General features: G+C 48.4%; 4 protein-coding genes across 4 annotated transcripts; 1 reads left to right on the top strand and 3 right to left on the bottom strand.

Annotated features, from left to right (window-relative positions):
• Positions 1 to 76: 76 nt before the first annotated feature.
• Positions 77 to 937, bottom strand: N7518_001325 (phytanoyl-CoA dioxygenase family protein; the record flags this gene model as incomplete). The annotated part of the gene is made up of 1 exon (XM_057182253.1): positions 77 to 937. One exon carries the CDS (start codon positions 935 to 937, stop codon positions 77 to 79), a length of 861 nt encoding a protein of 286 aa, XP_057043703.1.
• Positions 938 to 1,640: 703 nt separating this feature from the next.
• Positions 1,641 to 2,777, top strand: fgaOx3 (chanoclavine-I aldehyde reductase easA; the record flags this gene model as incomplete). Its single annotated transcript, XM_057182252.1, has 1 exon — positions 1,641 to 2,777. One exon carries the CDS (start codon positions 1,641 to 1,643, stop codon positions 2,775 to 2,777), a length of 1,137 nt encoding a protein of 378 aa, XP_057043702.1.
• Positions 2,778 to 6,419: 3,642 nt separating this feature from the next.
• On the bottom strand, positions 6,420 to 7,977 carry N7518_001323 (uncharacterized protein; the record flags this gene model as incomplete). The annotated part of the gene is made up of 5 exons (XM_057182251.1): positions 6,420 to 6,697; positions 6,871 to 7,003; positions 7,058 to 7,281; positions 7,333 to 7,504; positions 7,573 to 7,977. 5 exons carry the CDS (start codon positions 7,975 to 7,977, stop codon positions 6,420 to 6,422), a joined length of 1,212 nt encoding a protein of 403 aa, XP_057043701.1.
• A 1,737-nt stretch (positions 7,978 to 9,714) lies between these two features.
• N7518_001322 (FAD-binding oxidoreductase) lies at positions 9,715 to 11,451 on the bottom strand (the record flags this gene model as incomplete). The annotated part of the gene is made up of 3 exons (XM_057182250.1): positions 9,715 to 10,647; positions 10,707 to 11,189; positions 11,242 to 11,451. The coding sequence occupies 3 exons, from the start codon at positions 11,449 to 11,451 to the stop codon at positions 9,715 to 9,717; spliced, it is 1,626 nt and encodes a 541-aa protein (XP_057043700.1).
• Between the last annotated feature and the right edge of the window lie 1,094 nt (positions 11,452 to 12,545).

Below are 12,545 nucleotides of genomic sequence, written 5' to 3'. Positions count from 1 at the left end.
AAATACGAACGTGTCTGAGGCATTAAGGTGGGATCTGACAGATTACCAATACGTCAAGTGAAGTAAATTATCTGCACTAGCTAGACTTTAGTCCTAAATGGCCACCAATCTCGTCAAAGTTACTGGACCAGTAGGTCCCAACGGGTCCATCCTTGATCGGCCAGTTGCTTCGGAAGCCGAACATCGCCTGGCCCCTGTAAGACATGGTCTCTGCAATCTCGCGAGGGATCGATAGTGGATGTGCTTCCTCCGTCATGAGGCCCTTGCGGGCAATGTGGATTGTCATACCACGACGGTACTCATTGGTCCTGTTCTCTCCCCCACCATGAACAAGTCTGCCGGAAAAGAGAAATCCATCGCCGGGGTTGATTTCAACTGGCAGAAGTTGGGGCGGATTCAAATTGTTTAGATCGACATCAAGATGCGTTTTCGGGGCCACTCTTGTGGCGCCATTGGCCTCCGTAAATGGGGTCAAGGCGCAAAAGAAGTTGATGCAAGCCTCTGGTGCTGGAGATGGAATCAGGTCCCAGAAAGGCCATACACTTTGATCTCGATGCAGTGGTTGTGCCGCGTTACCGGGTCCGATCTCAATCACCTGTGCACAGTTGATATGATACCCTTCGCCAGGACTGTCACATAATATCGATTCACTCAGAGCGTGCATCAGATCATTCTCCAGAATCACCTCGCGGAAAGTACGGCTATTTGGAGCCAGTGGCAATCGCTTTGTGTTTATGCCCAGAAACTCTTCCAACGGCACCCCGTTCTTACCGGGAGCAAGTTTTGCCAGTCCAGGATCAATCTCTTGATTCATTGAGGCAACCTCGGATGAACTGAGAAGCCCCTCGATAATTACACATCCATAATCTTTGTAAATATCGAGAATGGCCTCGGGTCTTGCTGAGACTGGCAGTCGCGGGAGACTTGGTGATCTCATCTTGTTCGATTTGCTGTTTGCTGGCTTCCAATCTGGTATATATTGTGACCAGCTGACAAATTCCAGATCAGGCAGAGGCCCTGAACGAGAAGGCTCTTGAGATGGACAAGAAAATGTGGCAATGGGGACAATGAGGATAATCTCTCCAGGAAAGGATGAAAGTGCACTTTTATACTCCAATTTGGTCATCCCTTGCTTCAACGACACCCCCCCTCCTTGGCCGGCCCCTCCACGGGCGGGATCAAGCCCGGACTTTCCCCAAGAGATCATCCCTGCCTCGTTCCCATTCTCTGTTTGGAATACATGGCTGTGTTGGATTCTTGAACATCATTTTAGTGCTCTATTCATTTGAACAAAGACCGCTCTTGTGTGATCGACGCTGTATCCCTCACAGCCCTTTACATGAACCTACATCTACACCACACGGTCAGGTTTCCATTGGTAGATTGGTCTTCGCTTTGACTCGTAACATTGCAGAAATTACACCGGTCTTTCTTGCTTTAGGATTGGTAGACGCGTAATGTGCTGGTCAATGGCGCCCTTGCCTCAAAACGCGAAGTCGAAGGAATTCAATTCTCGTGCATAAGCGAGGGACAACCAAGAACGAATCTCATCTACAAGGTACGATAAAGCAATGTTTCTGATTTTTGACTCACGTCAAGTTCTCCCGGGGGCATTGAGTCAGACACTCCTGGGTTTCACTATGACCATTATCCCCAAACACCCGTCTCCAACGATTTTCAAGCCTCTGGCGCTGGGAAAATGCCAGCTCCAGCATCGAATTGTCATGTCGCCAACCACCCGATATAGGGCTGATGAGGCTGCTGTGCCTCTGCCGTTTGTGAAAGAATATTACGCCCAGCGAGCATCTGATCCGGGGGCTCTGTTGATTACTGAAGCGACGAATATTTGCCCAAACTCAGTTGGCGAAGCACATATCCCAGGGATATGGAGTAAGACACAATGCGAAGCTTGGAGAGAGGTTGTTTCCCAGGTTCATGCCAAAGAGTGTTATATCTTCTGCCAGATTTATGCTACCGGCCGATCTGCCGACCCGGAATTGCTCGCATCCCGGGGGTTTGAACAGGTGTCGAGCAGTGCTGTTGCGGCAGAGCCAGGGTGCCAGCCCCCACGCGCCCTAGACGAAGAGGAGATTCAGAAGTACGTCTCTGACTATGCGCAAGCAGCACGAAATGCCATTGAGGTCGGGTTCGATGGGGTGGAGATCCACGGCGCCAACGGCTATCTCATCGACCAGTTCACGCAGGCCTCGTGCAACCAGCGGACCGACGAGTGGGGAGGAGACATTCCGAATCGAGCACGGTTCGCTCTCCAAGTTACCATGGCGGTAATTAACGCAATCGGTCCGGATCGAGTTGGCATGAAGCTTTCCCCGTGGAGCCAGTATTCCGGAATGGGTATCATGGGTGACCTGGTTCCCCAGTTTGAATACCTTATCCTGCAGCTTCGACAACTCGGCATTGCGTACTTGCACCTCGCCAACTCCCGGTGGTTGGACCAAATGACGACTCACCCTGATCCAAACCACCTCACCTTTGTCAAGGTATGGGGGAGGTCCCTGCCAGTGATCCTGGCGGGCGGATATGATGCGACGTCCGCCCCAGAGGTGATTGAAATGGTGTATGCAGACTATGACAATGTTGCTATTGGATTTGGGAGATACTTCACCTCCACGCCCGATCTCCCTTTTCGGATGAAGAATGGCATTGCCCTACAGAAATATGATCGCTCCTCATTCTATACGTGTCTCACGAAAACTGGCTACCTGGATTACCCGTATAGTCCTGAGTATCTGTGCCAGAAGCAGTTGAATATTTGACAATGCTAGGGGATGCATCAGAAGAGGGCAGAAACAGCTCATCTATGTGCTATGTTCGAAAATTGTCTCTAGAGGTAGTTGCCTATCTGTGCCGAAGTACTCCGTACCGCTCCGCTCGTTCTACATCTCCCACCGGAATTCCCGAGGTCCGGGAAGATCTGTCACAATTGCAATGTCTGCTTTCTAGGCGAGATTAAGCGAGCGCTCGAAGTTTGCATTGTTTGTTTGCAAAGATCAACCATATAAGCAGGCCGCTTCCCACTTTGCAACCTGCTTCTTCTCTCTCTATCTTCTCTATATATCTTACTTATTTAGTTGAATGCATTATTTCTTAGTTTAAGATCGACCTGGCGTCTCTCAAGACCTACGTCTTAGCCAATATGTCATTCACTACATTTGACCCCCATTTATCGGCCCAACTTCACAACCAGATCCTTAAACAGGCATGGATTGGGGCTGGACGGGATGTCGCTTCGATCCCGTCTAGAACTTGGTGGGAAGAGTTCTTGCCAATTCCATTCGATCTCGCATCCCGCCTGAATCCGAACTTGGTCAGGTTCCTACGGTCGGCGAAGGCCACTATATTTTACCCTGATTCAAATTTTCATCTCTTCTATTACCTCGTAGCGCTTCATGGAAAACATGAACTTTTTGCTCTAGGATCTTCACTCGGATCGTGGGGTGATCGTTATGTGTGGCTATATCCCTCAACACGAACAAAGAGTGACGAAGAAGTCGGGATAGTGTGAGAGTCCTTTTAAGCTTTAGTACAATTTAGGGAAGACGAATACTTATACGCCAGATAGATTCGATCAAGAAACTGAGCTTGCCTCCTTTGTCCCAGACTGGGAAGATATGATCTGGTCTGATAGGGAACGGTGGCCATGGCGGCCATTACAAAACATTCTGAAAGCCTATCTAGACATGTTGGATGAGGGCAAAATTACAACATATTCGGATCGTCGAAAGGAATCTATGGATAATTTTTTTGGAGTATTCCCTTGGGAGATTCACCAATATACCCCAATGGATGTGGAGAGGGCAGTCAATGCCTTTACTCGTCTTCTTGGTGCTATCGAGATTCAACTTCCATCAACTTTGATACATTCGACGTATGATTGTGGAATAGCTCTCCCATACTCCGAACCGGTTATCAAGGCATCTTTCATAGAAACGGGCTCGTTTATCGAATGTTTTCTCTCAGCTCTTCCCATCCGGCGTCTCGCCTTTCGCTATATTGCCCCCGGTATTCGACTCCAAAATCCGGTCGAATTTACAAATCAACCACTTGCCGAACGTCAAATTCCAGGCTTGCATAATACTGACCAGGCGATACCATTATACCCTCTACTCTTATTTCGAGGGGAGAGGGAGAACAAGTCGCCCTTGAATCGGCCCTGGTTTCCTGACGGAAGGGCAGAGAACATTCCATCTGGTTTGTACATAGAACCAACCGACAAAAATCTCAACTGGCAATCTGGTAACCAGAGTCGACTCCTGCTGCCCTTCAGCATTGGAAGCAATGGGTTTGTTCGAGGTAGCAATGGTATACCATTCAAAAATGCTAGATTTCCGGGAACCGAACGGCCTGATCAACTTTACCAGGCAGACCTTTTCAGTGGCTATAGTGGTTATTTACCTTGGGATTCGCGTAGCTCATATCTACACAAAGTTTTAGAAAGCTGGGCTGAACGGGTGGAAATGGGTGATTGGCAAGTGGACCAAGACGGCGTTGTCGGTGGTATTGACAAGTTCAAAGAGGCAGATACTGGAGAACATTGGAGAGAATATTTTATTCCTTGGTGAGATCTTTTACTAGTTAATGACTAGTTAACTAGTTAACTAGTGGAATTCCACTTAGTAATTAGCTTAGTTTCAGCAGTTGGGAAAGTGTAGGCTTACACAGATATTGTGTCATTTTTGTAACGTGCCAGGTCTTGCAAAGGAAGAGTGCATTGAATTCAAGATAGCTAAGATAGTGTGTGAGAGAGAGAGGAAGCAAGTTTCAAAGTGGGAAGCAACTGGTTGATATAGCTGTCCCCTTTGCAAACGATGCAAACGATGCAAACGATGCAAACTTCGAATCATCTCGCTTAACTATCTAGCAAACAATCTATCTAATGCAAACTAGCAAGAATATGGCGAGTGGGTCGTAACAATTTTCTCATTGGTTCGAACATAGTAGAGCCACAAAGATCTATGTTTGCCAGAAAATCTATCTACTGCAGTGGGGGTTTCCAGAGCAGGATGACTAAGCGGCTATGTGACATAAAAGCACTCCCGAGGCCTAGATAGCAACGCAGACACCTTTCCACCTCTCTTCTCAGTAGTCACCCCATGGTGTTCTCCTCTCTAGCACCCTACTACTCCCAGTGACGACTCTGCTCTCACACCTGTTTCGCAGGCAGGGCTGTCGGTGCCCCTCAGGGGTCCCCTCTTCACTACGTGCGGATATGGCGCTGAGAAGCTGTACTGATCAGAAAGCGTACCTTTTACCTAGCTACACTTTCTTGAAGTAAATGAATTAAACCTACAATAATGAATGTAAAGTTGTAGTTACCTAGTGCCCACGGTTCGGGCTTGGTTGCTTCTGGATTTCTTCGGCTTTGTGCCTGATTTTGCTCTCACTACTCCGTAGTATTCCAAGTATCGATCTAGGGAGTCATTATTGTCACCCCCATAGATCAACTGCAGACCCACTTTTTCAAATGATCAGCTAGACCCTTACATGTCAACCTAATGTATTCTGCCATTGATTGCTTCAGAGCTACTAATATATAGTGAGCATTTTCTATTCATTCGACCGTGTCTCATCTAGACTTATATAATAATATCTGGCACTTGTAGGGTAAGGTTCAATAATCTAATTTTTCTCCCTTGATCAGCGCAAGATGTGTGACGATCAACGTACTTGCCCTTCCTGATCCTCGACCGTCGCACCTGCCATGTCCGTACTTTACACAATGGGAAGGAGTTGTTCCTTCGTGACCCATTAAGCGAGGACTGCATAGAACCAGGTCGCGAGAGCGCGTAGATAGTTTTCTTTTCTTTCTCTCCTCTGTACTTAGAATCCTGGAGCAAATGCACACTCTTCCTTTGGATTGAACTGGCACGTCACAAGATGGAACTATTAATGCCGAGCTTCAGCCGCACACAGATCGATAGTTTTCTAACTAGCCGCCTAACTATAGCTTTTGATCTCCTCGAGCTATTGATGCTGATCTTCAGCTGCCCCATTTAGTTGAAACAATGGACGAAGTTAAGGTGTACATATTGGTGCACCTGAACAATCAGCCCCTTGGCATCTGCACAACCCCTCGATGGATTGCCTTTCTACGGTCTAACGTGATAATGTCATTGTGCTCTAATATGTAGTATGATCTTGTTTTTTTAGACCATGTTATTGGCTGTTATTTGCGGGTTGTTGCCACGTCATCATTTTCCCAGGCGCGTAGGACATAATCTGGACTGATTAGTTAACTAACTAGATGGTGGTAAGCCAGTGGGATGGCGAGAAGTATGATATTACACATATTGTAAGAAGGCGATGCCGAAATAATTTTCTGTGGTATTGTTTGCTACAGCAATATCTGAGAGCAGATCCCCCATGGCCATAGACGAATTCTTTCGTTGAAGTTCTGCCTATGCCTCAACAGCTTCCTTGTTGTCCTTGTCCTCTTTCGGGACCTGGATTCCATACTCTGTTTCTAACTCGGTGCGCAGCTTGATCTGCCTTTCAAACCAGATGACGATGAATCCTAGAGCAGCAAAGCCCAGAGACACTTGCCAAACCAGCTTCAGAGTATCAGAGTACACACTCATCACCTCGTCGCGAACTTGCGGCTCAAGGGACCGGATGAAATTTGCGGATACATGAGAGTATGCCTCTCCACCTCCTAGCTGTGCAGCAACAGAAGAGTCTGATATGCGACTTGACAGTCGCCCAAATTGTGTGTTGAATATGGCAGCCGGGATTGAAATTCCCCAGATGGCACCATAACTGCGAAAAATGCCCAGGTAGCTGTGGCTAGCCCAACATCCTTTTCTTCTAGGCCAACCTGCACTGCAGGCAGTATCGTTGTGAGCAGCATACCCAGACCTATGGCGGTGATAATTTGATAGACGATCCACTTTCCATCGCTTGAGTCTGCGTCAAGGAGTGTGAAGAGCCCCAGGCCCACAAGGGACAGACCCATTCCAAAGATGTGAATGGGCTTATAGAAGCCCTATTTGCTGAGGACGACACCTCCGACTATAGCAGTCGGAACAGCAAGGATTACGGTAGGCAAAAACTGCACACCAGCACGGGTCGAGGTAGAGAGCTTCACTGACTGGAAGTACACAGGCATAAAATAGACCACCCAGAAGGTGAGCATGTTGTGGATGAAGGACAAGATCAGAGCGGCGAATGAGGTGCGGTTGCCGAAAATACGCGGTGGCATCATGGGCTCTGGGTACCAAGGGCTGGCCTCGTAAATGTGGAATATGATCATGCCAACAAATCCTAGCACCAGACACATAATGATGCGCTAGCTAGACCAGGAATAGGCGGTACCGGCCCAGGTGAGGGCTAGTAGGATAGAGACGATGGACGTCATTAGTAGTGCATTGCCGAAATAATCGATCTTCTTGATCTTTTCCTCCCAGGGCTCTTGTTTGTAGTTGACGTGTAAGAAAAAGAACAAACGGACGAGCGCCGTTCCTCCAATTGGGAGATTCAGATAGAACTGTTGATTGTTGATGCATGGGTTAGCTAGGTGAGGTTGACTTGGTGTGAAGTATATTAAACACTCACGACCCATCGCCAGGAGCTGTGTTGTACTAGAGCACCACCGACGAACGGACCAAGGGATGTTCCAATAGAGAATACCGCGAAGATCATGGCCATGAAGTTTCCTCGTTCGCGCAATGGGACCAAATCGCTGACGATCAGCTCGATCAGGACGTTGATACCTCCCCCACCAATGCCCTGAATCGCTCGCCCAGCAACCATCATGGCAGAGTTGATAGCACCGCCGCTTATGCCGCTGCCAAGTACGAAAAAAGCCACCGCGCCGATCATCAACCATCGTCGACCGAAGATATTTGCAGTCTGCCCGAAAAGCGGTTGAAAGCACGCACTTGAAACCCGAAGAGTCAGATCAGCTTTCTCGAAGTCTTCGGATTCATCTTTCAACTCACTCGAAGTCTTCGGATTCATCTTTCAACTCACCTGGTGAGTAAATACGAGTTGACAAACCAAACATAATCCTTTCCCGCATGCAATTCATCGGAGATAGACGACAACGCTGTGGACGTGACCGTCGACTCAACTGCAGCTAACAAGATTGACACACAAAGGGAGAGGTAGATCGCCCAAAAGCGCCATCCCCTTCCCTGATTCTCCTCAACGGGCGGTGTCGATGCTGTCAAAGTGTTTGACATACTGGGAAGTCGCGCCAATGTTGTATGTTGTGAACGAAGAAAAGAATATCATAGTAACAGTCGGATCACGTTGAAAAATAGGCCACCGAGAGTTGGCTTGGATTAAGGGACGACGCGTTTGTCAACAAGCTGACGCTGAAGGTTGGGGGAGGTTTCCCGTTGTACAACATATCCATGGATGTAGATGTTCCCCTTTTGGGTCGAGGGAATCCGGGCTTGTGATTGGTCTAAAGTCGCCGAATGGTCCCAATTAGGACTAATGCCAGGTTCTTCCGACTACGGACTTCCCTAACTAGGAATATCTTAGTTGTCTACAGGATACACATGTGTGATACGTCCACGAAGGTCTCCTTTACCTGGGAATGCTGCTGAATATGTAGATGTAAAGTGTATACTAAATAATATCATTGAAAGTTGTCTAACCTGCTTAGTTCCGTCGCTGTAGATTTCATAGTTATCGAGGTGTACCCCGCCCGAAAGGGAGATCAGCACGCAGGTCGCGGGTAAACGGGAGGAACGCGTCGCTAAATGGAAAGCTTCCAGGCTCCCGCACCGTCAGGTACAGATCCCAATTTGTGTTAGCTTCTCGCATTTCTCAGCCCATCCACTCCTGAATATTTCCCCGCCGAAAGCACGGAGTGGGATGTCCGAATAGCGCTCGCGGCAAGCCTGCGACCGGTGCCACAACCTTAAATTGTGGTGTGACCTAGATGACACAAGCAGATGCAGTCGTTGCGTGAGGGCAAGTGCAAGCTGTGTGTTTAGCCCTCGAATCATGGTCGCCGATCTGGTTCCCATGTAACCAAATGGACAAGCGAGGTGCTCAAGGGCCTGGTATCGCACTTGGGGAATGTCGACTCGTAAACCTGTTAAGTCCCTAACATCTTGGAGCATCTTGACTGGGCTAACTAATATGAAAGAGGACACCCGGGCGATGATCATCACATACAGCCTCACTTTAGAAATTTGGAGAATACGCAGAATCCCGATACCAAAATCCCGGGGCCATCATATCGAGGCTATATATGGGCGTTGGGCCGGACGTCTTGCCAGAGCTTTACAACCTCCATGAATCTGTCAGATACATCGCTAGAATCAAGCATCTTCTCTCGCCTTTCTCGCCACGGCAGCAACCACCTCAGCCCGATGACTGGTCCCCATACTCTTTCCTCAAACCCTTCTGTATGCCCGACACTTTCCGCCCGGGAAACAAGACCCGTCCCGACGTCGTACAGCCCCATCATTAACTATGCAAATCGACCATGGACCCATGGATATGTCGTGATGGAACCAGGGTTTCCATTTGTGGAACCGTGGATTCCTACCCCGAGCCGCTTCTTTTTTTCTACAACATCCTTCAAGCATGATATCATTTAGCCTCATAATATAATAAATATGTATATGATTCACAGATATTAAATTATGATATAGATAATATGCTATCACCTAGAATGCATTTTAGATACAGCTATATCCCGCGGTAGATGATGTACATTTTTCTCCCCATGTCCATCTAGAAAGATGGAGTCACAGGAGGACCATCAAGCTTGAAGTAACCAGGCTGGAGCTTTTGGTAAACCTCCCTGGGGTCGTACTTCTTGGCAATATTCTTCAGCTGAGCCTTGTTAGTTGCACCATATCCAGCGACAGGGTCCTGGAACATGCTGGCGTAGTTCATGTAAACATATTCATTGAAGACTCCGACGCTCTTAGCCTCGGCAATGACCTTCTCCATGAATTTGTTGACAAACGCGTAGATAGTCTCGTCATCAGCCTCGTTCGTCCACCAGCAAGAAATGTGCAAAAGGTGAACAGGGCCAGATGATCCAGCGAGTCCGAGAGCGTTACCGCCGTGGTTCTTCATATTGTTCAACATGGTCTCGGTGATTCCCTGGTAAATGAGCACGGGCTGGGCGCCAGCGACATCGGCCACCTCAGAGATCATCGAGTAGAAGAGATCCACTACCCAGTTGGCGAATTTCTCGTCGAGAGCCGCACTGATAGGCCAGTACACCTCGCGAAGACCGAATGGGTTCTCGCTCTCAAGGTACTCGACGTACTCGACAAGGGTCTTGGCACTAGATGTGTCGGAAATGGCGGGAATGCTTCTGTATTGCTTGTAGATCTCGGGGTTGGGGTCGTTGTGCACGTAGGTCAACTCAGCAGAGGCAAGGTTCATATCTTGGGTCCGGAGGAAGGCGACGTATTGCTGGGCTTTGCCGTCAATGGTGGCATTGTTGATCACGTTGATCCAAGCATTGATAACCTCGGGAAACTCGGTCTGGAGGAAAGTTCTGGCACCACCGTAAAGCTTTGGCGAGGGGATGGTGTACATATTGTACTTGGTGACAAGGCCAAAGTTGTTTCCACCGCCGCGCAGAGCCCAATATAGGTCAACGTGGGAAGTCTCACTCGCGGTTACAATCAGACCACTAGCGGTCACGACCTAAACAGGATTTGTTAGTAATTCATTCGGTAAAAGGTATGACAGGTGTATAATCTTACCTCAAAGCTGTGGACATTATCGCAAGCCCATCCGTACAGGTTGGAGTAATAGGAGATTCCACCACCCAAAACAAAGCCACCAACACCAATGCTGGCGGCACGACCTCCAATAACGGCCAATCCATAAGGCTCGAGGGCAGTGTAGGTAGTGAGCCAGTTATTTCCAGGCTCAATTGAGGCGACTGTCTTATCTGCGTTCAGGGTAACGGCATTCATATCCTTGAACCAAATGCTGATTCCGCCAGGCGCGCTAGATGCCCCGGTAAAGGCAGCATGGCCGCCACTGCGAGCAGCAAACTCGCAGCCTGTCAACCGGGAAAGTAAAACTGCAGTGCTGACCTCCGTATTCTTGGTAGGACGGAAAATACAACGAGGCTGGACCTCTTCTTGCTGCACTGACCAGAACGAGCTAGTGAAGTTGCTGTACCCAGTAGTATCTTGGGCAGCAACCTTGGAGCCAAAAAGGAATCCCAAACTTGCGCACTAAGAGAGATTTAGAATAAATTATTGCTCGATGGCTTGCGAGCTTACTTACAGCAGCTGCACAGGCCTTATCGGTTGACCGTGTCTCAATGGCGGTGAATGACTCCAATGCAGGAATTTGCGACACATCCACACCGAGATCCTCCAATGCGCCAGTGACGCTGAAATCATCCGCTTCGATGACCGGGCTGGTCACAGTTGTCTGGGCCAGGGTCAATCCGCAAATCGCGGATAACCCGCCAATAAAGGTCGAAATATGCATGATCCAAAAGCTATGCAAGTAACCCAAACAGAAACGAACGTGAGATATAGACAAATTCAATGACTTGGAAAGAAAAAGGGAGAAGAAACTAAGGTGGAGGGAGCTTATTGTTTTTTAACTTCCCCTGCGCTCTGATCCGATGAGGTTCCGGGGATGCATTAGGTGTCATTAAGTAACTAATCAACGGGGCCGATAATTGGCGTATATTATGACTAGGCTATTCGCTTTCGTTAACGCGTATATATAATAATCTCGCTTCCAGATCTAAGCGAAGCGGCGCAGCCCGAAGGGTTAAGCTAGCCTGAAGCTCATAACAATGGACTTGTGGCTTTTGCTTCTAGAGTCACCGGCAGCGATTGTTTCGCTCGTCCATATTATTCTTACGTAAAGTTGTATTTATCTGTTACAAACTCTGTCTTTTCTTTCTTTTCCTCAAGTCGCAAGTGACTCTCAAAAGATAGGGGATATGAATTTTCTAAGCGAGCGGCCAACGCAGAACACCATCGCCCGGATTCCGGAGGGCTCCGGGACTTATGCAGCGCGGCTTAGTTTCAGAAGTCCAAACTCAATTCGAATTTTCACCCCAGCCTTCTGGCATTAACCGAGATCTGTCCTGTCTTTTGTTCCTTTCAAGATCAACTGGATATTCTTTCTCTGGATACGGCTATACTGACTCACGCCATGGGCCTGTCTAGTTAGATCTGTTTCTTTCCTCTCTCTCTCAGGCCCCTCCATGTGCGCCTCGGCCCGTCATCGGCTCCCCAATGGCCACGGGAGGCACAACCGCCGAGGCTGAGGGCGCGGGCCATCCCCACCGGTACTATATATTTCTTCTATCATTGGCCCAGGGCTGGCGGGGCATGCATTTTCAACAATGGCATTCGAAAGAGATTCGTATATTGCCCCTCGTGCATGTTTTACAATCCCTGTTCACTCTAAACCATGCACCCCTCGAAGTTTGCACAAGGTGGCTGTAGGTGGCCCATCTGTGAATCTCAAACTTAAGATATCGGCCGCCATGTGTTCGTTAAAGTTCTGGTGAAATGGCTCGATGTATATGGGTGACAGGGGCCCGCGCGGTCCCTGTCGTACTT

This window comes from Penicillium psychrosexuale (genome assembly GCF_028828465.1).
Source record: "Penicillium psychrosexuale strain IBT 29551 chromosome Unknown utg000002l, whole genome shotgun sequence".
NCBI lineage: Eukaryota > Fungi > Ascomycota > Eurotiomycetes > Eurotiales > Aspergillaceae > Penicillium > Penicillium psychrosexuale.
Note: the sequence above shows the minus strand (reverse complement) of the source record. Positions and strands in the feature narration are given on the sequence as shown.